The sequence below is a fragment of the Engystomops pustulosus genome, chromosome 7 (assembly GCF_040894005.1).
Source record: "Engystomops pustulosus chromosome 7, aEngPut4.maternal, whole genome shotgun sequence".
Lineage (NCBI taxonomy): Eukaryota > Metazoa > Chordata > Amphibia > Anura > Leptodactylidae > Engystomops > Engystomops pustulosus.
In genome coordinates this window covers 19,243,037-19,270,626 of record NC_092417.1, presented here as the reverse complement: position 1 = coordinate 19,270,626, position 27,590 = coordinate 19,243,037, and the positions used below count along the sequence as shown (strand labels likewise).

Here is a 27,590-nt window from a genome sequence, read left to right as displayed (position 1 = left end):
CACATCTGCCATATCTGGCCCATGTGTTAAATCTCATAGTTCAGCGTTTCCTCAAGACATACCCCAATCTGTCTGATTTGCTCACGAAGGTGCGCCGCATCTGTGCGCATTTCAGGAAGTCCAGCACAGATGCTGCCACTCTCAGGGCAGCGCAGCGCCGCCTCCAACTGCCCGCTCACCGACTGTTGTGCGACGTGCCCACGAGGTGGAATTCAACATTAACCATGTTATCCAGAGTTTACCAGCAGCGCAGAGCGATTGTAGACTGCCAGATGTCAACTTCCACCAGAACTGGTAGTCAGGTCAGTCAGCTTCCTCAAGTCTACAATGAGGAGTGGACGTGGATGTCTGATATCTGTCAGGTGCTGAGTAACTTTGAGGAGTCAACACAGATGGTCAGTGGCGATGCCGCCATCATCAGCCTTACCATCCCGCTGCTTGGCCTGTTGAAAAACTCTCTGGTCAGCATGAAGTCGGAAGCTTTGCGCTCGTCACAAGAGACGGGGGAAGAAGATTCCCTTGGTGATAGCCAAAGCACCCTTAGGTCTGTTTCTCAGCGCATATCGGAGGAGGTGGAGGAGGATGAGGAGGAAGAGGAGGAGAATGTTGGCGAGACAGAAGAGGGGACCATTGTTCAGTCCTTCACTGTTCAGCGTGTATGGGCAGAAGAAGAGGAGTTGGAGGAGTTGGAGGAGGAGGAAATGGGCAGTCAGGCCAGTGAGGGGAGTGAATTTTTGCGCGTTGGGACTCTGGCGCATATGGCAGATTTCATGCTAGGCTGCCTATCCCGTGACCCTCGCGTTCAAAGAATTTATTCCAGCACCGATTACTGGGTATTCACTCTCCTGGACCCACGGTACAAGCAAAATCTTTCCAGGGCCAACTGGCTCTAGCTATAGTACTCTATGTATTTAATTTTTCTGGAGGGCCACCTATCCAGTCCTCTTTTTTAAGCAATTTTTGGGAGTGCCACATACAGGCACTAAATCTATTTAATTTTTCTGGAGGAACACCTACCTGTTCCTCTGGTTTGAAAACTTTTTTGGACTGCCACATACAGGCACTCAATTTATTTAATTTTTCTGGAGGACCACCTACCTGCTCCTCTGGTTTGAAAACTTTTTTGGACTGCCACATACAGGCACTATCCAAATTAAATTGTCTCCATAGCAGCCTCCACACGTCGTCTTTTTAGCTGCCTCCACACGTTGTCTCCATTGCTACCTCCACACGTCATCGCCATAGCTGCCTCCAAAAGTCGTCCATATAGCTGCCTCCATACATGGTCTCCTTATCAAACGAACTGTGTCAGGCAGAATTTTGGGTTGTTTTCATGGATTCCACATCAAACTTGTTAACTTTGTCGCGACCCTGCTGTGTAATCCACAAAATATACTGGCAAACTTTTATCATTAACCAATATTATTTCAGCGCTTCTTGCGCATCTGTTTACATTCCCCTCACCCGCCATATCCTAAACTTATAAGAACGCTACTACACTTGATCTTATACAAAAGGTTCTTAGAAGTGCTGTTTGGGGAGTAGCCTAGAGACAGGGGCTTGGATTGGCGAAAGCTCGCCTGGCTGCGGAGCGCCAGCTCCATCTCAAGATCCAACTAACATAGTTTTAACTGCAGCACCTTTAATCTACTACTAGTTCACTACCTCCATACATCGTCCCCTTATCAAACGAGCTGTGTCGGGCAGAATTTTGGGTTGTTTTCATGGATTCCACATCAAACTTGTTAACTTTGTCGCCACCCTGCTGTGTAATCCACAAAATATACTGGCAAACTTTTATCATTCATTAATATTATTTCAGCACTTCTTGTGCATCTGTTTACATTCCCCTCAACCGCCAGAACCCAAACTTATAAGAACGCTACTACACTTGATCTTATACAAAAGGTTCTTAGAAGTGCTGTTTGGGGAGTAGCCTAGAGACAGGGGCTTGGATTGGCGAAAGCTCGCCTGGCTGCGGAGCGCCAGCTCCATGTCAAGATCCAACTAACATAGTTTTAACTGCAGCACCTTTAATCTACTACTAGTTCACTGCCTCCATACATCGTCCCCTTATCAAACGAGCTGTGTCGGGCAGAATTTTGGGTTGTTTTCATGGCTTCCACATCAAACTTGTTTACTTTGTCGCCACCCTGCTGTGTTATCCACAAAATATACTGGCAAACTTTTATCATTTACCAATATTATTTCAGCGCTTCTTGCGCATCTGTTTACATTCCCCTCACCCGCCATATCCTAAACTTATAAGAACGCTACTACACTTGATCTTATACAAAAGGTTATTAGAAGTGCTGTTTGGGGAGTAGCCTAGAGACAGGGGCTTGGATTGGCGAAAGCTCCTCTGGCTGCAGAGCGCCAGCTCCATCTCAAGATCCAACTAACATAGTTTTAACTGCAGCACCTTTAATCTACTACTAGTTCACTGCCTCCATACATCGTCCCCTTTTCAAACGAGCTGTGTCAGGCAGAATTTTCAGGTGTTTCACCAGATACATAGTGGAACGCGGCCTATCTGTCGCCGCCATGCTGGAGACCTGAAGTTGCAATCATAGCAGCGCAATATGGATGCCCCATACTGTCGCTCTTAATCATGGAACCATTTCCGTAAAAACAATTAAAAATAGAACCACTATGCTATTCCATTATTCCTAGGTGAAATATTCAAACGACCCGGCCTGCTTTTAAAATTATAATTTTTTCAAAGTAAACGCTTCTGGCCCCCAGGCCCATTTTGGGTGGGGAGGAGCCGAGAGACAGGGGCTTGGACAAGCTCGCCTGGCAGTGGACCGCCAGCTCCATCCCAAGATTAGGCAGCCTCAGAGGCATCCATGCATGCTGCCCCTGCTGTTTCCTGTCCATTTTGCCTCCACGATCCTCCACAGCGTCCACCAATGTCTCATTTCAACTCTCTATACCGCAGACGCTGGAGCACGAGAGCATATGCAGCACATCATCCCCTTATCAAACGAGCTGTGTCAGGCAGAATTTTCAGGTGTTTCACCAGATACATAGTGGAACTTGGCCCATCTGTCGCTGCCATGCTGGAGATCTGAAGTTGCAATCATAGCAGCGCAATATGAATGCCCCATACTGTCGCTCTTAATCATGGAAGTCGTCTCCATGGCTGCCTCCACATGTCGTCCCCTTATCAAAAGAGCTGTGTCAGGCTCATTTTTCGGGTGTTTCACCAGATACGTTATGGAACTTGGTCACTATGTCGCCACCATGCTGTGTTATCGACTAAGTATACTGTCAACCTTTTGTTCACATAGGAAATCATTTCACCTCCTTTGGTGAAACCTGAGTCCATTTAGGGTATGTCGCCATGAGACTCTCCAGCCTGCCACTGCTGCAGCTGCCTCTGCATGCCGTCCCCTATAGTGTCAGGGTCAATTATTGGATGTTTTAGATGCTATCTAGCCTCAGTCGGTCACTCTGTCATGGCCATGCTGTTGCCCATAATTTTGGCATAATGGTGCGATTAAGCAACCTCAGAGGCATCCATGCATGCTGCCCCTGCTGTTTCCTGTCCATTTCCGTGGTGTTTCCATCCTTTTCTGAGGTTCCCAGGTGTTTGGCCAAGCTTCCTTGTGCAGAGCCTTGGTCCCCTTGAAATATGCTCGAGTCTCCCATTGACTTCAATGGGGCTCGTTATTCGAGACGAGAACTCGAGCATCGGGAAAAGTTCGTCTCGAATAACGAGTACCCGAGCATTTTAGTGCTCGCTCATCTCTACTTACTAGCTAAAACTTCAGAAGACTCAAGAGTCAGAATGATTAACATTCATTTGAACTCTCATGGCCATAGTAATGTTGGTTCTGCTGTTTGTGGTGATGGAGCTGATGCCGCAAGAGAGATTGGGGGTCATTTACTAAGGGCCCGATTCGCGTTTTCCCGACGTGTTACCCGAATATTTCCAATTTGCGCAGATTTCCCCTGAATTCCCCCGGGATATTGGCGCACGCGATCGGATTGTGGCGCATCGGCGCCGGCATGCACGCGACAGAAATCGGGGGGCGTGGCCAAACGAAAACCTGACGGATTCAGAAAAACCGCCACTTTTAAAACAAAAAATCTGTTGCGGAGCTTGCACTTACCTTCACTCAGCCCGGCTCGGTGAAGTCCAGCACGTTCCGATGCTTTTCAGCGCAGCAGCGCCGCTTGGTGGACGGCGGAGGAACTACCTTAATAAATCCCGGCCGGACCCGAATCCCGCGCATAGAACGCGCCGCTGGATCACGAATGGACCGGGTAAGTAAATCTGCCCCACTGTGTTCTGTCTCTATCTGCTTTAAGTTCCTCTGGTGTAAGTAGGCGCTAGGGTGTGCAGCATATGCTTGTAGACCCCAATAGGTCACACAAAGATGAGGGATTGGTGAATTACATGGTAAACAGTGTGGCCATGTTGATCCCTACTACTACCCAGCATGCTCAGGGACCAAGAAAACAAATGCCCCACCACAGGGTGTATGTGGCATTGTTCTCGCAGAGTACAGAAGAAGGAACATGTGACATTGGCATGCTTTGCCACCATAAAGACTAAGCCATAATCTGCCCATAAAGGCCATAAAGACAAAGACTGAACAAGCTGAGCACCTCCTGTATGACCAGGTACCTGAAAAGTTAACATAAACTGCAGATAAATGGTTGCAGAAAGCTGTGGTTCCCTCTGCTGCTTCATTTGGCTCGTCCTGTGCAATCACCCCCTGAAGGACCAGGCTACCTGTCTCCCTGTATCAGGAATATATGACACCACCATCCCCACAACCCCCAGCAGCAGCTCCATCACAATCCCTGTCCACACCATCCATTCATTTTTCAATTCCCTAAATCGTGGAGCATCCCAAGCTCTGATCCTGTATAAGAGCATTTTGCTGGCCTTTGAAATACTCCCATTTAGGCTAGTGGAGAGGAAACACTTTAAAAATCTGATGGTGGCTGTCCCACAATATGTAGTTCCCAGGCACCACTACATTTCTTGGCAGGCCAACCTTATCCTGCACCAACAGGTTGTGAACAAAATCAAGTGTTCCTTGTCCCAAAGTGCACCTCAGAAGTGCCACGTGAACAAGTAGGCATGAGCAGGGACATTACATCTCCCTAACTTCCCACTGGGTTAATACAATAGTGGCTGATTCTGAGGCAAAAAGCGCTTTGGATCACATTGTGCCCCCACTCAGGTTTGCCAGACATCACTCTTGCCTCCAGCTGCCTCCTCTGCCTACTTTGCTACCACCTCTCCATGCAGTCATCACAGCGCATGTACCACCAGTTTTAGCAAAGCCATGGGGAAATGGCAGCAGGTTGTGCTGAAACTCATTTTTCTGTGCAAAAGACCACACCACAAGGGGACTGTGGAGTAGGAGCAAGGAGCAGACAGACGAGTGGTTGCTGTCCCTGAACCTCAAGCCCAGCAAGGTTGTGTGCAACAACAGCGGGAGCCTCGTTTCCGCTTTAGGCTGAGACGGGTTGATGCATATCCTTGTGCATGTGTTGAACCAAGTGGTGCAAAGGTTCCTTGCCAACTACCCAGACCTGATGAAGCAGCCACAGCCTTCCCAGCCACTGCATATAAGATCATCTGTGATACACCAACCAGACGGAACTACACTTTCATATGCTGGAAAGAGTGTGTGAATAACAGCAGGCGATTGTAGAATTCCTGGTCCAGAGCACCCAGGTAAGTTGAAGTAGTTACCAACAACATTTCACCAGCAACAACAGGACTGTTATGAGGGGAATTTGTTCAATGCTGCACTGCTTCCACTATGCCACTAATACGGTCAGAAATGATGATGTCATTGTCAGCCCTACAATATCCATTTTACATCTGCTCAAGAAAGCTCTTCTGGTCACGATAGAGGATGTATTGGTGGGGAAGAAGAGGAGGAACAGGCATCAGGCCAGTCCACATATGGTTGACAGGGTTGGTTGCTGGACTAGTGGTCAGGTACTGCATGGCCAGGGAACAGTTTTGGAGGATAAGGAAGAGGAGAAGGGAAGTTGTTCTTATAGCAAGGTGAAACCTGGAGCCGCTTGCAGATATCAATGGAGAAGGGCTGGGGAGATACAGAGGAGGAGAAGACACCTGATTGGTCACCCTGCTGGATCCATGCTACCCATGGGTGTGACAATATGCAGCAAACACTCACTTTGCATGGAGAGAGCTCAGCAAGGGAGCCCTCTCCATACACATATAGCCAACGTGTGATATACTAAAAAGTCACATGTCGGTAAGGGGTTAATCAAATGCTGCACAGTGTGTGCGTATAATTTTGATGTAATTTGTTGAAAGTTGAGAAACTTTGAGGAGCACCAGTTTAGAGCCAAAATTTCAACTGAGTATTTATTTTATATGGACCAGACAATGATTTTATTTATTTTATAATTATTAAATTTAAAGTTAGAGCCTCTAATCACTGGGGCATTTAATAAGACTGGGACTCGTAATTCTGCCAAGTTATTTTTGTATCTAAGCAAACTTCTGGGACTAAAGGAGATGCTTACACATCCTTAAACAATCTTATTTAAAGTCCTGGTTTTGTATTGTTCACATATTCAGGGGCCTCATTGCTGAAGATGGGGCCAGTGCCACAAGGATCCTAACAAAAAGCTTCAGTAATTTTTTTAGATGTTATATAAAAACATTGCCGACAGGTTTCTTTAGCAGAAGTTGCTTGAATGATCAGTATTTCACATTTCAGAGAAAACAAGTGAAGAATTGTATTAAGAAAATCTGAATTTCCAAATTCAAAGAAATCTGTGTATTCTTTTTTAAAATTTGGGGCATTTTTTAAATTTGTATTTATATTTTAAGGAACATTCTTTAAATAGATTATGGGGGTCACCAATAAAACATCTGTGAGCAAATTCATCCTACTGGGATTATCTAATATTGCTAGTCTACAGATTTTGTATTTTGTTATTTTTTTGATAATGTATTTACTGATATTATCAGGAAACCTTCTCCTTATCATTGTGGTGAGACTAAATTCTAGACTTCAGACCCCCATGTACTTTTTTCTAAGTAATCTTTCCTTGGTCGACATTTGCTTTTCATCCACGGTGGTACCCAAAATGTTGATAAACACCATATCTAAGGACAAAAGTATTTCTTATTTGGGATGTGCTACCCAAATGTACTTCCATTTGGCTCTAGGAGCTACAGAATGCCTAGTATTGGCTGTAATGGCCTATGACCGGTACACCGCTATCTGTAAACCATTACAATACATGGTAATCATGGACGCAAAACTCTGTTTATTGCTAGTTGGTGGTTGCTGGGTTGTAAGTTTTTTAAATTCATTGATTCTAACAGCTTTTACCTTCCAGTTACCTTATTGTAGGTCCAACCTGATCAGCCATTTCTTCTGTGAGATGCCTCCTCTTCTTCGACTCTCTTGCAGAGATATCTGGTTCAATGAGGTGGCTGAGTACATCTCAGTAGTTGTAATTGCTTTTGGTTCATGTTTATTAATATCAGTATCTTACCTCTTTATTACAATGACTGTCCTCACGTTCCGCTCCCCTAAAGAGCGTCGGAAAGCTTTTTCAACATGTGCTTCCCACATTTCAATAGTTGCCCTGTACTATGGAACTGTCATGTTCATGCATTTACGCCCCCGTTCTAGTTACTCCCCTGAACAAGACAGAATTGTGTCAATCCTCTACACCGTGGTCACCCCAATGCTTAATCCTATGATCTACAGTATAAGGAATAAGGATATTAAGAAATCAATCAAAAAGACAATGAGAAAACTAAGCCACTGAAAATGTTTCCTACATTGACATGGATGAATAACGTATGGTTCTCAAAAAGTAATATACAAAATTGTATTCCAAATATCACATAAGACCTTTTCCCACTGCATAGAACCTACCCACATGGCTCGGTTTGACACAGATTGGTTGCTACGTGGTTACTTTGCCACTACAAAAAGTACCTGCTTCTCTCTAATGACAAAGCTGGTGTTGACCAATCAACGGGGTACGCATGCAAGACAGTTGTACCCCTTTGGATCACTTGGTACCAAGCCTAAAGTAGGTATTTCGGCTAAAAAGCCTTAGTCTTGATCAAGACTAAGGCTTTTTAGCCGAAACACGTAGATCAGAACCTATTGTGTTTTACCCGATGTACGTCTATGCTGTATGCTGAGTAAAGAAAAGTTGATTTTATAAAGTCCAAGGAGCCTGCGCTGGAGTTTTCTTCCGTTTTCTTCTTTGCAAGTATATGCCTTTGCCTTGGGCACACCGAGCGCGGCTGGCCGGTCCACTGTCAGGTGGGAGAAGTTTGGAGCTGACTACCGTGGGAGTTTAAGTTTGTGTCAAGTTTTAAAGTAGGTATTTAACCCCTTAGTGACGTGGCCTGAAAAGGCTCTAGTGACCAGGCATTTTTAGCGAATTTACGCAAGCGTCGGTTGAAGGGCAATAACCTTTTTTTTTGCATGCTACCTTAACATTTTTTGCAGTGCTTTTTTTTGGGACACATATAGCTAATTAAAAAGGTAATAAAAGTTTATGTTTTTTTTTTCATTTTTATTTTGTGTTAAAAGTGGAAAAAGGCTTGTTTTTGTGATTTATAGTACTTTTTTAATTTTCAAATTAACTCAAAATGAACATTATTAATGAATTCCATATTTTGTTTTGGTCATTTGGATATATAATATGTATAGTCTCGGGCAAACGGGGCTGCTATGGCGATGCTTTTTGTAGTGTAGCGGTGGAATTTTTTTATTATATGGGAAAATATCGTTGTATTTTTATAAATATTTATTCATATTTTGTGTGTATCTTTTTTTTAGTAGTGTGAATAGTGGCTTAGTTGCTGGGATGATGATTGAATTTACAACGCCTATGCAGCCTGGCTGGCACTGGATCAGCAGCAGTTCACTTTACCTGCTCTTTTGTCTGCGCGATTGTTACTCTGTTATTTGTACTTCTGGTTATTCAGCTTTTGCTCTCATTTTGTGACTATTCCTTTGTATCTGCTATTTTGTGCCTTACATTCTATCTTTGTTGTGACTTCCACCATCCTGTTAATTACCTGTTTGTCCTGCTTCATGTCCCCACTATGCCACAGGGAGGGACAGTCTTCTCAGTTATTCCATATCTCTTAGGATATGCAGATGCAAGCAGGCAGGGCATTGGGGGACTGGAGCTTTGGGCCTACTGACCTGATTTGTCTGTCCTTCCTCAATCTAACTCCCCCATCACAATAGGTCAATCATTTTTATCATAAGTACACTTCCACTGTAAGAGGCCGGATATAAGGAAAAATGGCAGTATATCACACTGTATTATTTTTAAATAATTAATTAGAGTTTCATTGCAAGAAATAAATATTAGATACAATGAAAAAACAGAACTTAATGGGACTCATTTACTAAAGGTCCATGGACCGCACTATCGTCGGAATATCCAACAATTTCCTATGTGCGCCGCATTTAGAAGGATTTTTTGGCGCACGGGATCGGATTTTGGAGCATCAGCGCCGGCTTTCAGGCGACTGAAATCGGGGGGGGGGGGGGAGGCGTGCCGTCAGTCGATCCAACAGATTCGGTCTAAGCGCGGGATTAAACATTCAAATTTGTGTCGCAAGCCAAGCACTTACATGCATCGGGAAGAAGAAGGTGAATTCCAGCAGACCTGAGCGGGGAGCGACACATGCAGGATATCGGGGGCAGGATCTACGTGGATTGCGGCAACGTGCAGGATAATTGAGGAACGCACCTTGGGGATCGCGACTCGGACAGGTAAATGTGCCCCAATATTTGATACAGAAGCCTTTGTTTGCAATTAGATTTTGTTTGCAATAAAATACACGTTAAAAAATTATAAAATGTGATTTCTTGATAAAAATTACAGACCTTTCCATTCTTTGTAAAGGCAAAATTGTCCGTCTATCCATATCTATCCTATTCTATAGTAGAAAACTACCGTATATACTCGTGTATAAGCCAAGTTTTTCAGCACAAAAAATGTGCTGAAAAACGTCCCCTCGGCTTTTACTCGAGTCAGTACTCGAGTCAATGGACTTAAAAAATAATAAACTTATATACTCACCCTCCGGAGGCCCTGATGCGCAGCGCTGCTCCCCCGATGTCATCGTGGCTCCTCTTCTGGCTTCCCGGCTCCTCTTCTTGCTTCATCGCTCGTCTTCTGTCTTCTGTAACATCGTGCTGGGCGCCGCCATGTTTTTCTCCCGGGCGCCGCCTAGTATGACGTCAACTGCGGCGGCCAGCACGATGTTACAGAAGACAGAAGACGGGAGCGGAAGCCAGAAGAGGAGCAGGAGTAGCGTTATTAGAGGAATGGAACATCCTGAACAGGAGCTGAAGTGGAGCGGATTAATCCAAAGAGGACCGTAGGACCCGAGTAGGCGCCTGGAGCATCGGAGGCAGATGAGGACCTACGGGGGACGTCGGAAAGGTGAGTACAGTGTTATTTTTTTTTCCTACTACAGGGGCTGGCAGGCTGTATACTACAGGGGCTGGGCAGGTTATTTACTACAGGGGCTGGGCAGGCTGTATACTACAGGGGCTGGGCAGGCTGTATACTACAGGGGCTGGGCAGGCTGTATACTACAGGGGCTGGGCAAGCTGTATACTACAGGGGCTGGGCAGGCTGCATACAACAGGGGCTGGAAGGCTGTATACTACAGGGGCTTGGCAGGCTCTATACTACAGGGTCTGGCAGGCTATATACTACAAGGGCTGGCATGCTATATACTACAGTGGCTGGCAGAATATATACTACAAGGGGCTGACTGGCTATATACTGGGAGGCTGTGACCAATGCATTTCCCACCGTCGGCTAATACTCAAGTCAATAGGTTTTCCCAGTTTTTGTGTTGAAAGTAGGGGTCTCGGCTTATACTTGGGTCGGTTTTTACTCGAGTATATACGGTATGTGTACACAATGCATTTCAGTATATAAGCCTTCTCTGGGTGGTGGTTAAATAGGCATTATTTACTTTAAGTTCCATTGATTCTCTCATATTTTTCATTGTTATGCAAACAGAATATCATATACACTATAAAGGTAACATATAAATATGCGGCTCCTTGGGACAGTTCTATGTCTATTTTTGGAGCTCCAGTGTCCATCAGATTCATTTAATTGTATTTGGCCCTTTTTATAAATAAACTTTATTGTTTCTGCAAAAAAAAATATATATACAGGATTTTTTTATATTGTGGTGTGACTCATTTTACATCTTTTACATTTTCAAAATATCATAAATATTTAACATTTTAATCCATATCCAAGCGTATACAACATAGGATTTGGCCCTTTAATAATGGTTCTTATAGTCTATTTTCAGTCTGGATTTTTTTTTATAAAAAGTCCCCAAAAAATTTCAAGATGTATAAAAAGTTTCAGCACATAGACCAGCAGGGGACTGGAATTACTATGAGAGTTTTTATGAGACTTTTTGCTAAAGTCCGAAGTCATGACTCTGGCTTTGGCTTTGCACAGTGTTGCACTTGCAGTAGTTCTATGTTTAGAACTCCAACTCTGTACCTCGCCTTGGCTGCCACCGCGGACAAAGCCGCACCTGTGGAACAACCTGGTGGTAACATGCCGCAGCAAATCCAACCAGCTTTGCGGTGGGCTCTGGTGAAGACCGGGTGACACTTAGACTCCGGTCCCAAGTGTTGGCTTACGTCATCGTCCACGGTGGTCCAATGGGTATACTACCTTTGGAGCCTGACAGTAAGATCCGGCCATGGACCCCCCAAGGTCCCGCTGTCTAAACTGGTTAATCTTACCACGGTTGTGGCCTGGCAGATTGCTGTGCAGGGAGAACAGATTGGTAAAGTCACCACCATGTTGCAGCAACTGATGGCTACTCAGCAACAGCATCAAGCTCCTGTGTCTCCTCCTGCTACTCCTCCTGCCTCTGAACCTAGGCTGAGACTCTCCATGTCGTCAAAGGATAACAGAGACCCCAAGTTCTGCAGGGGCTTTATCACCCAGTGCTCCCTGCACATCAAACTTATAGGGGCAGATTTACTTACCCGGTCAGTTCGCGATCCAGCGGCCCGTTCTCTGCGGTGGATTCGGGTCCGGCTGAGATTCATCAAGGTAGTTCCTCCGCCGTCCACCAGGTGGCGCTGCTGCGCTGAAAAGCATCTGAACGCACTCAACTTCACCGAGCCGGACCAAGTGAAGGTAAGCGCGTCCCAAGCGACACTTTTATTGTTTTAAATGCGGCGGTTTTTCCGAATCTGTAGGGTTTTCGCTCGGCCACGCCCCCCGATTTCCGTCGCGTGCATGCCGGCGCCAATGCGCACATTCCGATCACGTGCGCCAAAATCCCGGGGCAATACAGGGAAAATCGTCGCAAATCGGAAATATTCGGGTAACACGTCGGGAAAACGCGAATCGGGCCCTTAGTAAATGACCCCCATATTGTCTCAATTTGTCACAAAATGGTCTAAGGTGGCATTTGTCATCAGTCCCCTCTCCAAAAAGGCCCTAGCCTGGGCTACTCCTCTCTGGAACAGGGACGATCTGGTCACGGCTACTCTCACAGCATTCCTGACAGAATTCCAGTCTGTTGTGGAGGAACCTGCATGTGCGTCTTGAGCTGGGACTGCACTGCTGAACCTGCACCAAGGGGACTCATCTGTTGGTAACTATACGGTTTGATTCTGTACTGTGGCCTCTAAACTCACCTGGAAGGATGCATCCCTGACTGTGACCTTTAACCTGTCCTGAAACTCTTTTTTTAAAGACGTGCTGTCGGTGCGTGACCTGTCCTCTAACCTGAGTGCATTCATCTCACTAGCCACTAAGATTGATATACCAGACTTTCTCGTGGTCAGGTCCAGTCAAAGGGTCAGGGTAGGCGGCAGAGAAGCAACGTCAAGTCCAATTCGGGGTCAACAACGGGAGGTCCAGGCAGATGGAAAAGAGAACACAGGCACACAGGACACAGGAACACAGGACATGGGAACTCAGGAATGCTGAAAAACCAGGAAAGCTGGACACGGGAACTCAGGAGCATGAACACACAGGAGCAGGAACACAGGATACATGGGAACACACAGGAACGCAGGAGGCACAGGCCAGCGCAATTAGTGGTGCGCTGGCCCTTTAAATACCAGAGTGCCGGTGCGCACCCTAGGAAGTGAGAACGTGCAAGTCCGGCAGCTGGAGCAGGAGCGTGGATGGGTAATGTATTGATGGGAGCCGGGGAGCGCCCGCGACCCGGAACGACATTACATTGTAGTACATCAAGTTTCTACATCAAATGTTGGTAAGTTGAATACTATATGATTTATGTCTTTGTAATTTATAGTATAGTTAGTATTTTTTATTTTTTTATATGTCCTTGTGGATAGTGTTGAGTATACCTGAACCATTAACTTTAGGTTCATAGCATACTTTTCGGTTTTGGGTCCGCGAAGCCTGACCTACGGACTTAATTAGAGCCCCACTGCACCGTAACTTTAGAGGCTCTTAGAGTGTCTCCCCCCTCCTGCTCTCTCAGCACTTCCCCCCTCCCTCTCCCTGATGTAATCTCACTACAATACAGGTAGTTTCAGCACAGAGTGGGAGGGGGAAGTGCTCCTTTAATAACCTGTGATTCTGCAGCATGGAGGGACTCTAGTAATGGCCCTTAGGGCCTATAAGGTTCATTGGCATGATTTTAAAAGTTGATTTTATTTGGAAGGAGGCCATGTTAGCAAATATAATAAGATTACCAGTGTCCAAAATCTATCAGCAAAATCTATCCTGATAAAGCAGGGACATTTACTCATGGATCCAGGCACCGTGTGCCTGGATCCATGAGTAAATCTCCCTGCTTTATCAGGATGGATTTTGATGGTTGATTTTCTATGAAGCTTATCTTCCAATAACTTATGAAAAAGGATCTTCTAGAGAACAATCTATTTGTTACAGTAAGACCCTGGTAAAAATTAACTTTCATTTCGTATAAAATGTTTCTACTTTATCTAAAACTGGCCCAAGACAATAGATCTCTTTACTAAAATAACCTTTCTCCATTGACAATACTGCTTGACTACTTGAGCTAATGGTCTCAAGATATCAAAGCAAATTCTAAACAAATTGCAATATTTTAATTGGCCTCTTCTCACAGGGAATAGAATAACGTGTGGAATATTATTTAAAGTCACCTGAAAGAGCCGTGTTATTAGTACCTTTAAAATTGGGCTCACGTAACCACATCAATGAAAGAATCGCAAATCAGAGATCTGAAAACTTACAAGTTATAGCTTTAGTAGACTATGGAGACCAACTTGACTTTCCATATGATATAAATTGTTGAGGATCCTGCTACACTAGCTTTGTAAAATTTACTGTATTTGTTTAGCATTTAATGTAGTTTTTTAAAAATAATTTTGATGTCAATAATTTACTAATGTAGACCAAATCCACTAGATTTCTGTATGAATTTTGCAGCAACCTCCATTGACTACACTCTTCGTAAATCCAACCTCAACCTTGTATCCCAAAATTAATATAATGTTGAACAAGGCTGTGGACAATGTAAACCAAACTGCGGTGAGAACTTTTATTCTTCTGGGTCTTTCCAATATTTTTAGTCTTCAGGTTTTATTCTTCTTGATGTTTTCCGTGATGTACGTGATTACCTTATCGGGGAACCTCGTACTGATAATTGTTGTAAGACTCAACTTAAGACTTCAGACCCCCATGTACTTTTTCTTGAGTAACCTCTCGTTAATTGATATCTGCTTCTCCTCCACTGTTGTTCCTAAAATTTTATCAAACACAATATCCCGGGACAGAAGCATTTCCTTTGTGGGATGTGCAACACAGATGTATTTTCATTTGGCTTTAGGTGGCACTGAATGTCTTCTTCTGGCCGTCATGGCCTATGATAGATATACTGCTATTTGTAATCCTTTACATTACACAACAATCATTGACAAGAGACTGTGTGTAGGTATGGTGACCGGCTGTTGGGTTTTGAGCTTTGTAAACTCCTTTATTCTCACATTTTTAACTTTTCAGCTTCCCTACTGTAAATCAAACCTCATTAGTCATTTTTTCTGTGAAATGCCCCCACTCTTCCGACTTTCCTGTCAAGATATTTGGCTCAATGAGGTGGCGGAGTACATTTCTGGTGCTTTCGTTGCTCTCGGTTCTTTCTTGTTCATTATCGTGTCTTACCTTTTCATTACCATAACTGTATTAAGGATTCGTAATAATAATGCCCGGAAAAAAGTGTTCTCGACGTGTGCTTCTCACATACTAGTGGTATTTCTCTATTATGGTGGTATCATGTTTATGCATTTACATCCAAGATCTGCTTCCTCGGCAGAGCAGGATAGAGTTGTGACCATCCTCTATACGGTGGTGACCCCAATGATGAATCCCATTATATACAGTATAAGGAACAAGGACATAAAAGAAGCTCTCAGAAAAACTATGCATAATATAAAACTTCACTTTCATTGATTCAGTGATTTATTTTGGCTGCTATGAATCAAGTTTTGTTACAATTTCCTTGTGTACCCCAAGCATGAGGTGGGTCTGTGGATCATGATGATCCGATATCTTAAATGAAACCCGTCACAAGGTTTAAAACTTCTAGCCCCCTAAGGTAGGGTATTTCTACTTTTATGTGGTCTCAACTATTTACCTATAAAAAAAAAAATCTCCCCTAATAATAATATTATTATTATTAATAAAAATAATAATAATGATAATAATAAGGCAAATAGGATTCTTCTCACCTTATTTTCACCTTCAGAAATCCATATCTTTGGTTCTAGGCTACCTAGAGACACATTGTAGTACAATATTAAAGATAAAAATCTCTTCTTTCAGATCCCACACTTACCATTGTTTAAACTAGACACGCAGTAGGGAAAGAAACTGTGGCACTCTGCACCAGAAGTGGGTAAAATCCTTCAAACTTTAGTTATTCATCCATGTAGTAAAAAGAACAACAGCTCATGATGACACATAGGTGAAAATGGAATTGGCCTACGCGTTTCACCTAAAACGCGTAGGCCATTTCCATTTTTGCTTTTGACTTGGGTGTTCCTTTAATTTTATGGTAACTCTGTTGGTGCTCTTGATTCAAGTAGAAACCCTCATGCAATATACATGCAATATTTATTGGGACACTGCAAAAGAGCTACCACATAGAAAGTAATTTCAGGTAGGAGACAGGGAGGGTGAAAGCAGGATCAAAATTTTTTTTTTTTTTTCAGTAACTCAATTCCAAAACTGAAACTCATATATTATATTAAGTCATTACAAACAGAGTGAACTTTTTTCTAGTGTTTATGTTAATGATCATGGCTTACAGTCTTGAAAAACCCAAAAGTCATTGGGGGTTATTTACTAAGGGCCCGATTCGCGTTTTCCCGATGTGTTACCCGAATATTTCCGATTTGCGCCGATTTTCCCTGTATTGCCCTGGGATTTTGGTGCACCCGACGGATTCGGAAAAACCGGCGCATTTTTTAAAAAAAAGTGTCGCGAAAATTGCACTTACCTTCACCAAGTGTAGGCCGGTGAATTTCAGGGCATTCCAGCGGACCTCGGCGGACTTCAGCGCAGCAGCGACATCTGATAGACGGCGGAGGAACTGCCTTAGTGAATCCCGGCCGGACCCGAATCCACCGCAGAGAAGGCGCCGCTGGATCGCGAATGGGCCGGGTAAGTAAATCTGCCCCATTGTCTCAGAAAATGTGAATAATTAACCCCAAAAAACGGCAAAGGCTTCCTAAGTATCTTAAAAGGTCCCTTAGTCTGGTTCAATAGGTGACACAATTATGTGGAAAATTGATGACTTGATAGATGTCCAGAAGACAGTCATGAACATATTCCATAAGGAGGGTACCCCACTAAAGGGTCATTGGTAAATAAGTTGGCTGTTTGCAGACTGTTGAATCAAAGCAAATTAATGGAAAGTTGAGTGTAACGAAAGATTATGGTTGAAAATGTTGCACAACTAGGATAACCACAGCCCTGATAGGATTGTTAAGAAAAGGCTATTCAAAAATTGTGAAGTGGACTTTTGCTGGAGTAAGAGCTTCAAGATCCACCCCACACAGACATATCCAGGACATGGATTATAAGTGTCCTATTCCATGTGTGGAGCCACTTCTGACCAATAGATAATGCCAGAAGAGTCTTATCTGGGCCACTGAGAAAAAGAACCGCTCTGTTGCTCAGTGTACAAAGGTGCTGTTTGCTGTTGAAAGTAAATTTGAATTTAATTTGGAATTTAAGGTCCCAGAGTCTGGAGGAAGAGTAGAGAGACACAATCCACGCTGCTTGAGGTCTAGTGTGAATTTCCTCAATCAGTGATCCACTGTGTTTTATCAAGACCAAAGTCAGCTCAGCCATCTACCAGGAAATTTTGGAAAACTTCATTAAATGGATTTGGAATTTTCCAGCAGGACTTTGACTTGACTTCAGGTTTCCTCCCACACCCCAAAACATACTGGTAGGTTGATTAGATTGTGAGCCCGATTGGGGACAGGGACTGATTTGGCAAGCTCTGTGCAGCGCTGCGTAATCTGTGTGTGCTGTATAAATAAAGAATTATTATTACTATTATTATTATTATTATTATACAGCAGCCTAAAATGTGTCAGTTTGCTTAGCAGCCATATATTTTAAGATCCCCCTTCACCCAATGAGGGCCAGCGTTAACAGCCTCTGGTCCAGATGCCCTTTCAACACAGGGGTAGTTTGCTAAAATTGTTGCATGGCTGTGCAAATTTCAAAACACAAAGAACTTGGATAGAAATGCATTTTTTCATTCTGACTGAGAAAGAGTTTATAAAAGTTAATTTGTAGGTCATATTTATCCAAACAAGGTTAGCTTAAAAACACCAAACTAATCTCACTAAAAGACAAACCCTCAGTTCACAAAAAGTTCTAATGTTACCGCTTGAAGAATGTGCTAAGGCAATCATGCTGCGGTCCGAAAGGGATTAATAAAAATAGGGGCATCCGAGAGTCTGGCTAGAGATGGGTAGCAAGTGGTGGAGACTTTGTGAATGAGAAAAGTCAAGTTTTAGGGTTTTTACTGGGGTCCTGGAGAACCACATGGTTAGCAGGGGGCTATGACACAAAATTAGAGGGATGACACTGAGTTTTAGAGGGAATAAGCTTTAGTCAGTAACTGGTGGAGAGCAGACCCGAACCGCAAACCTGAGCCTGGACTTCAGCTACAAGTTGGTGTTTGGTGTTCAGGCTCCCTCCCACCATTAACCCTTTAAATGGTGGGAGGCATTGCAGGAAGAAGTCAGAGAGGTTTACAGTATATATCAATGTATTGAATATTACCAGTCACTATATATAGAGACTTTTGGCAACAGCGCAGGAGCAGGAAGTGGTCAGACACAACCAGAGCCCTGTGGAGAAGTTAAAAGTTGTTCGTTACCACTTCTACCTCCTCCTTTCTTCACATAGCACTATGCAGTGAATAGCTGAACCGGCACTGCCACCAGGTATATATTCGTTAAAAATGTTAAGGTATTACATAAAAAAAGAAGTTTTGGCTCTTAACCCCTTAACGACCAGGCCCCTCGATTTTGGGTTTCCATGTTTTACTCTCCACCTTCAAAAATCTATAACTTTTTTATTTTTCCATGTAAAGAGCTGTGTATGGGCTCATTTTCTGCATTTGCACTTCATAGTGATGGTATATAATATTCCATGCCGTGTACTGGGAAGCAGGAAAAAAATTCCAAATGCAGTGAAATTGGTGAAAATATGCATTTGCTCATTTTCTTATGCGCTTGGTTTTTACGGCTTACACTGTGCACCCCAATTGACTTAATTACTTAATTTTTTGGGTCGGTGCGATCACGGGCATACCAAATTTATATAGGTTTTATAATGCTTTTATACATTTAAAAAAATGAAAACCTCCTGTACAAAAAAAAAAATATATATATATATATATTATTTTGCCATCTTCTGGCCCTAATAATTTTTTCATACTTCGGTGTACGGAGCTTTGCATGTTGCCATTTTTGCTAGATGAGAAGACGTTTTCAATGCCACCATTTTGAGGACTATACTGCATTTTGATTATTTTTTATAAGAATTTTTAAATGATGCAAAATGGAAAAAAAGTTGCATTTTTAGATGTTGGGTGCTGTTTTCCATTATGGGATTAAATGCTGGGAATAACAGTTATTATTTTTTGATAGATAGGACATTTTAGGACACGGCGATTCCTAACATGATTATGATTTTTACTGTTTATTTATATTTATATCTGTTCTAGGGAAAAGGGGGGGATTTGAATTTTTAGGTTTTCTTTTATTTATCTACTATTTTTCAGACCCCCTAAGGCACTATAACCCTAGATTGTCTGATTGATTCTACCATATACTGCCATACTACAGTATTCCACATCATCTACAGTATTACAATGTGCAAATCACACATTGTAATAGATAGGCAAATATCAGACAGCCTCAGGTCTTTGTATGACTCCAGGCTGTCATGGTAACAGATTGCCACTCCCTGGTGACATGAGGAGCGACAATCTGACCAGCCAATATGGCCTTTTGCTGTCAAAGGGTTAACACATGCAATCAGTGCTTGAGCACTCTCCATATATCCGCAGCCAACGTAGGTCTGCCAACTTGGCTCCGATCGTCGCTCTCCGTGACATCATTGGGGAGTGGCAATCCGTTGCCATGACAGCCTTGGGTCACACAAAGATCTCAGGCTGTTATGTTTTAGGCTATCTATTACAATGTGGAATTTGAACATTGTAATAGATGATGTGCAAAATCCCCATATACTGTCATACTGTAGTACAGCAGTATACGGTAGGATCAATCAGACAACCTTGGGTCAAAGTACCCTAGGGGGTCTGAAAAATTGTAAAAAATAAAAATAAGTATAATAATATTAAATAACCTAAACATTCTAATCACCCCCTTACCCTAGAAGTCACATACATATAAAAAAAACAGTAAAATCATAAACACATTAGGTATCACCGTGTCTTAAAATGCCCGATCTATCAAAATATAATAACGGTTTTTCACTGTGTTTAGCCCCTCGACAGAAAATAGCGACCAAAGTCGCAAATGGCACTTTTTGCCATTTTGAAAACTATAAAAAATTTTATAAAAAATGATCAAAAGGTTGAACAGTCCTAAAAATAGAAGCATTGAAAACGTCATCAAAAGTCACAAAAATGACTCCGTACATCGAAGTATGAAAAATTTATTAGCACCAGAATATGGCAAAATGAAAACATTTTTTGTACAGGAGGTTTTAATTTTTGTACATGTATGACAACATTATAAAACCTATACAAATTTGTTATCTCAGTGATTGTACTGACCCAATGAATGAAGTAGACATATAATTTGGGGCGTACTGTGAAATCAGTTAAATCCAAGCCCACAAGAAATGGCGCAAATGCGTTTTTTCATAATTTTCACTACATTCAGAATGTTTTTTCCGCTTCCCAGTATATGGCATAGAATATTATATACCATCACTATGAAGTGCAATTTGTTACGCACAAAACAAGGCTATGCACAGCTCTTTACATGGAAAAATAAAAACATTATAGATTAGTGAAAAATAAAGACGCAGAACGAAAAAGAACCAGGTCCTTAAGGGGTTAAATATAATGCCCATACTGTTAGCCATTTTGATAACTTTCATCTTATGCTGGGTTATTGATTATCTCCCCCTCTTGAGTTTGGGTAATAGACCAACCTCCATCCTTATAACTACATACTTGAGAAGTTCCAGTATGTTCAAAATGCTTTAGTATCTTTGCCATTTGACTTCATGATGGTTTATTGGTAGTATGTATAATGGCTACAGATGAGCCAAACTGCATAACACATGTAAGAAGACACCAAATACACTCCTGAAGAGACCTTTTTTTCATACTTTTCCTAATAGTGAATTGGTTTAGGCCTCATAAAAGAGTTTGCACAGTCCAGACTCACTGGCTCAGATTGGCTATATATACTTAAAGGGAACCTGTCAAGTTGTTAAGCAGCTGGACACCATCCAGATTATACATCAAGCAAGTGTTGGTGTTACTTTTATGGCCCAGTATGGTGGCATCACCCAGACAATAAGCTTTAAAATAAGACATAAGATAAATAAGATATATCGCAGGCACACCTTTGCCCCTCTCCATGGCGGCAATCCTTTAAGGCCCCACTTACTTTTCCGCTTTCCTGCTCCCGTCCCCACTCCCTGGGGCACGCGCTTGCCGGCACTTGAAGATTTAAAGTGCCAACATACTGCTGATACTGCGCTGGCGACTTCTGGGATTCTTTCAAAGCCGGCTGCTCCCAACAGCCCCAGGCGGATCTTAGTGCTTATGCCTATGAGAAAGCTTTTTCTTGTGCCTCATGCTTGGTATTGTATCCCCCATTGTGATCCTGGACCTGACCATAGCCCTGACCTCCTGCTATGTTCCTGATTTTGCACCATTGCCACCTGTCCTGACTACTTGCCTGTCCCCTCAAGGCTGCCTAGCGTTCCTGTACCTCGAACTTGGCTACCACCATGGACTGGTCGCACCTGTGGAACGACCTGGTGGCACTACACTGCAGCAAGACAATCCTGCTTTGCGGCGGGCTCTGTTGAAGAATGGGTACCACTCCGGTCCCAGGTGTTGGCTTGTTTCATCATTTGCGGTGGTCCGGGAGGTTCAATTACCTTGAAGCCTGATGGTAAGATCCGGCCATGGAACCTCACCAAGGTGCTACTTCCGAGATTGGCTGATCTTCCCAGCATTGTGGTCCAGCATTCCCAGCAGATTGCTTTGCAAGGAGAACAGCTTGGTCAAGACACCGCCATGCTGCAACAGCTGCTTGCCAATCAGCATCATACTCCTGCGACTTCTCCTGCAACTTCTCCTGCCGCTGAACCAAAGCTAAGACTTTCTATGCCCAACAAGTATGATGGGGACCCCAAGCTGTGCAGGGACTTTATTACCCAGTACGGAAGTTATTGCGCATGCAGGGATGTGCCAGGAGGTGAGACTTCAGAGGCTACAGAGGCATAGAGTGGCCTAGAGTTACTCCATTCCGCAGTAGCCTGTAAAGTTTCATAAGAAAGGTTAAGTTTTTATTTACTTAGCTAGAAGGAAAAGATTAGATAAAGACACTGTAGGACTTAAAACCGGAAAAGGAATCTACCATTAGGAATTAGGTATATAATCTACCATTAGTGTTTCCTGTTGATAGGTTACCTCTAGAGATGAGCGAGCACTAAAATGCTCGGGTACTCGTTATTCGAGACGAACCTTTCCCGATGCTCGAGTGCTCGTCTCGAATAACGAGCCCCATTGAAGTCAATGGGAGACTCGAGCATTTTTCAAGGGGACCAAGGCTCTGCACAGGGAAGCTTGGCCAAACACCTGGGAACCTCAGAAAAGGATGGAAACACCACGGAAATGGACAGGAAACAGCAGGGGCAGCATGCATGGATGCCTCTGAGGCTGCTTAATCGCACCATTATGCCAAAATTATGGGCAACAGCATGGCCATGACAGAGTGACAGAATGAAGCTAGATAGCATCTAAAACATCCAATAATTGACCCTGACATTATAGGGGACGGCATGCAGAGGCAGCGGCAGCAGCGGCAGGCTAGAGAGTGGCATGGCGACATACCCTAAATGGACTCAGGCTTCAAACCAATGGGTGGCAGAGAGGAACCAAAGGAGGTGAGCAAGAAGCGCTCAAATAATATTGGTACATAATAAAAGTTTGCCAGTATATTTTGTGGATTACACAGCAGGGTGGCGACAAAGTTAACATGGAAGCCATGAAAACAACCCAAAATTCTGCCTGACACAGCTCGTTTGATAAGGGGACCATGTATGGAGGCAGTGAACTAGTAGTAGATTAAAGGTGCTGCAGTTAAAACTATGTTAGTTGGATCTTGGCATGGAGCTGGCGCTCCGCTGTCAGGCGAGCTTTCGCCAATCCAAGCCCCTGTCTCTAGGCTACTCCCCAAACAGCACTTCTAAGAACCTTTTGTATAAGATCAAGTGTAGTAGCGTTCTTATATGTTTAGGATATGGCGGGTGAGGGGAATGTAAACAGATGCGCAAGAAGCGCTGAAATAATATTGGTAAATGATAAAAGTTTGCCAGTATATTTTGTGGATAACACAGCAGGGTGGCGACAAAGTTAACAACTTTGATGTGGAATCCATGAAAACAACCCAAATTTCTGCCTGACACACCTCGTTTGATAAGGGGACGATGTATGGAGGCAGCTATATGGACGACTTTTGGAGGTAGCAATGGAGACAACGTGTGGAGGCTGCTATGGAGACAATTTAATTTGGATAGTGCCTGTATGTGGCAGTCCAAAAAAGTTTTCAAACCAGAGGAGCAGGTAGGTGGCCCTCCAGAAAAATGAAATAGATTGAGTGCCTGTATGTGGCAGTCCAAAAAAGTTTTCAAACCAGAGGAGCAGATAGGTGGCCCTCCAGAAAAATTGAATAGATTGAGTGCCTGTATGTGGCACTCCCAAAAATTGTTTAAAACAGAGGACCGGGTAGGTGGCCCTCCAGAAAAATTAAATGCATAAAGTACTATAGCTAGAGCCAGTGGGCCCTGTCAAAAAGTTTCCTCTGCTTTAGTGTACAAAGAGGAGGAAAAGGAGGAAAATGAGGAGGAGGAGGAGTGCATAAATTATTCAGGTTGAGCTTCCTGTCAGCGTCAGCCTGTCAGCGCTTCATGCTGATCAGAGAGTTTTTCAACAGGCCAAGCAGCGGGATGGTGAGGCTGATGATGGCGGCATCGCCACTGACCATCTGTGTTGACTCCTCAAAGTTACTCAGCACCTGACAGATATCAGACATCCACGTCCACTCCTCATTGTAGACTTGAGGAAGCTGACTGACCTGACTACCAGTTCTGGTGGAAGTTGACATTTGGCAGTCTACAATCGCTCTGCGCTGCTGGTAAACTCTGGATAACATGGTTAATGTTGAATTCCACTCGTGGGCACGTCGCACAACAGTCGGTGAGCGGGCAGTTGGAGGCGGCGCTGCGCTGCCCTGAGAGTGGCAGCATCTGTGCTGGACTTCCTGAAATGCGCACAGATGCGGCGCACCTTTGTGAGCAAATCAGACAGATTGGGGTATGTCTTGAGGAAACGCTGAACTATCAGATTTAACACATGGGCCAGGCATGGCACATGTGTCAGTCTGCCGAGTTGCAGAGCCGCCACCAGGTTACGGCCGTTGTCACACACAACCATGCCTGGCTTCAGGTTCAGCGGTGCCAGCCACAGATCAGTCTGCGCCGTGATGCCCTGTAATAGTTCTTGGGCGGTGTGCCTTTTATCGCCTAGGCTCAGCAGTTTGAGCACCGCCTGCTGTCGCTTAGCGACGGCACTGCTGCTGTGCCTAGAGCTAGCGACTGATGGCGCCATGCCCACGGATGGGGAGGAGGAGGTGGAGGAGGGGTGGGAGGAGGAGGAGGCATAGTAGGCCTAAAAGACCTGGACTGAGGTAGGCCCCGCAATCCTCAGCGTCGGCAGTATATGACCAGCCGCAGGGTCAGACTCGGTCCCAGCCTCCACCAAGTTAACCCAATGTGCCGTCAGCGATATATAGTGGCCCTGCCCGGCAGCACTCGTTCACGTGTCCGTGGTCAGGTGGACCTTGTCAGAAACGGCGTTGGTCAGGGCACGGATGATGTTCTCTGACACGTGCTTGTGCAGGGCTGGGACGGCACATCGGGAAAAGTAGTGGCGGCTGGGGACCGAATACCGAGGGGCGGCCACCGCCAGGAGGTTGCGAAAGGCCTCGGTCTCTACTAGCCTATAGGGCAGCATCTCCGGGCTTAGCAATCTGGAGATGTGGACATTAAGGGCTTGGGCATGCGGGTGGGTTGCACTATATTTCCGTTTCCGCTCCAGCGTCTGGGGTATGGAGAGCTGAACGCTGGTGGATGCTGTGGAGGATCGTGGAGGCGACGGGGTTTTTGTGCCAGGGTCCTGGGCTGGGGGCTGACTATCAGCTGAAACAGGGGAAGGAGCAGTGTTGTGCACGGCCGGAGGTGAACGGGCTTGGTGCCACTGAGTGGGGTGTTTAGCATTCATATGCCTGCGCATACTGGTGGTAGTAAAGCTAGTAGTGGTGGAACCCCTGCTGATCCTGGTTTGGCAAAGGTTGCACACCACAGTCCGTCGGTCATCCGGAGTTTCCTTAAAGAACCTCCAGACTTCTGAAAATCTAGCCCTCGCCGTGGGAGCCCTCGCCACGGGAGCTTCACTACGTGACACATTTGGCGCTGATGCACCTGCTCTGGCCCTGCCTCTCCGTCTGGCCCCACCACTGCCTCTTCCAACCTGTTCTGGTTGAGGACTCTCCTCCGTCTCAGAAGCACTGTGTTCACCCGGCCTCTCAACCCAGCTTGGGTCTGTCACCTCATCATCCTCCGATCCCTCAGTCTGCTCCCCCCTCGGACTTCCTGCCCTGACAACAACTTCACCACTGTCTGACAACCGTGTCTCCTCATCATCGGACACCTCTTTACACACTTCTTCCACTACGTCAAGAAGGTCATCATCACCCACAGACTGCGACTGGTGGAAAACCTGGGCATCGGAAAATTGCTCAGCAGCAACCGGACAAGTGGTTTGTGACTGTGGGAAGGGTCCAGAAAACAGTTCCTCAGAGTATGCCGGTTTAAATGCCAAATTTTCCTGGGAGGGGGCAGACTGGGGGGGAGGAGGCTGAGGTGCAGGAGCTGGAGGAGTGCCGATTTCGGTGACATGGGTGGACTGCGTGGAAGACTGACTGGTGGACAAATTGCTCGAAGCATTGTCGGCAATCCACGACATCACCTGTTCGCACTTTTCTGGCCTCAACAGTGCTCTACCACGAGTCCCAGTAACTTCAGACATGAACCTAGGGAGTGTAGCTCTGCGGCGTTCCCCTGCTCCCTCATCAGCAGGTGGTGTCTCACCCCGCCCAGGACCACGGCCTCTGACCCCTGCAGTAGTTGGACGCCCACGTCCCCGCCCTCGTCCTCTACCCCTAGCTCTCGGGTTAAACATTTTGAAAATGAAAGTTATAACTTTAATTTTTTTTTTACTTTTTTTTGTGTTTTTTTGTGTTTTTTTTTTTTTTTTGTGTTTTTTAGTTTTTAAAACCAAACGATGCTATCCTATTGCTATGGCTATTTTCTAGCCAAGTATGAAAGCACACTGCTATGCCAGATGAGATGACGCTGAGTTATGAAAAAATAAACGTAAAATAAAAAGTAAATGGCAGACTGTGCCTAATTGAAATCCAACCCCTAATAAATTTTCCCACTTCGGTCTTTGCGATGGATATGTGCGTCACTAAGCGTTAAACACAGCGGTCGCAAGTCTCACTACAAATTCCTCACAATTTGGTAGTAGATGCACTGCAGCAAGGACAGCCACCAGCAGATCAACCAGAAATAAAATATATATAACGCTATTGTAGGCATAAGTAAGCCGTTTGGATTCTCCTTTGGCTATTTTCTAGCCAAGTATGAAAGCACACTGCTATGCCAGATGAGATGACGCTGAGTTATAAAAAAATAAACGTAAAATAAAAAGTAAATGGCAGACTGTGCCTAATTGAAATCAAACCCCTAATAAATTTTCCCACTTTGGTGTTTGAGGTGGATATGTGTGTCACTAAGAGCTAAACACAACGGTAGCAAGTCCCCCTGCAAATTCCTCACAATATGGTACTAGCTGCAAATAAAAAAAAAAAAAGTATAACGTTATTGTAGCCCTAAGAAGGGCTGTTGGGTTCTTGTAGACTCACTCCTGCCTAACAGTAAGCTAATAGAACACCTTAACGCTATCCCTGCAGCAGCAGCAGCTCTCTCCCTAGCGGCATCCAGACACAGAATGATCCGAGCAGCGCAGGCAGGGGCTAGTCTATTCCAGGGTCACCTGATCTGGCCAGCCAACCACTGCTATCGACGTGTAAGGGTACCACCTCATGCTGGGTGGAGTGCAGAGTCTCCTGGCTTGTGATTGGCTCTGTTTCTGGCCGCCAAAAAGCAAAACGGCAGGAGCTGCCATTTTCTCGAGCGGGCGAAGTATTCGTCCGAGCAACGAGCAGTTTCGAGTACGCTAATGCTCGAACGAGCATCAAGCTCGGACGAGTATGTTCGCTCATCTCTAGTTACCTCTAAGTTTTCCCATGGAGGCCATGCGTCCTCATGAATGAAACTTTCAGCTTGTTCTAATCTGGCCACATTTTATTTTTCTACTATTAACAGATTTCAAATGTCAACATTGAAGGATCATATTCGAAGGTTAAAGAATAGAGATGAGCGAGCACTAAAATGCTCGGGTACTCGTTATTCGAGACAAACTTTTCCTGATGCTCCAGTGCTCGTCTCGAATAACGAGCCCCATTGAAGTCAATGGGAGACTCGAGCATTTTTCAAGGGGACCAAGGCTCTGCACAGGGAAGCTTGGCCAAACACCTGGGAACCTAAGAAAAGGATGGAAACGCCACGGAAATGGACAGGAAACAGCAGGGGCAGCATGCATGGATGCATCTGAGGCTGCTTAATCGCACCATTATGCCAAA

General features: G+C 44.5%; 2 protein-coding genes across 2 annotated transcripts; both read left to right on the top strand.

Moving 5' to 3' along the window:
* Window positions 1-6,858: 6,858 nt before the first annotated feature.
* On the top strand, window positions 6,859-10,007 carry LOC140070056 (olfactory receptor 5V1-like). Its single transcript, XM_072116384.1, has 2 exons — window positions 6,859-7,766; window positions 9,965-10,007. Exons 1-2 carry the CDS (start codon window positions 6,859-6,861, stop codon window positions 10,005-10,007), a joined length of 951 nt encoding a protein of 316 aa, XP_071972485.1.
* Window positions 10,008-14,517: 4,510 nt separating this feature from the next.
* Window positions 14,518-15,474, top strand: LOC140070055 (olfactory receptor 5V1-like). The gene has a single exon (XM_072116383.1). It carries the CDS (start codon window positions 14,518-14,520, stop codon window positions 15,472-15,474), a length of 957 nt encoding a protein of 318 aa, XP_071972484.1.
* Window positions 15,475-27,590: the final 12,116 nt, after the last annotated feature.

Bases quoted from the DNA above. Each gene is read 5' to 3' on its own strand.
- LOC140070055 (XM_072116383.1), top strand. From the start codon at position 14,518: ATGTTGAACAAGGCTGTGGACAATGTAAACCAAACTGCGGTGAGAACT.
- LOC140070056 (XM_072116384.1), top strand. From the start codon at position 6,859: ATGGGGGTCACCAATAAAACATCTGTGAGCAAATTCATCCTACTGGGA. The intron at 7,767-9,964 runs GACAATGAGAAA...ACTACCGTATAT, and splicing joins ATTAAGAAATCAATCAAAAA to ACTCGTGTATAAGCCAAGTT.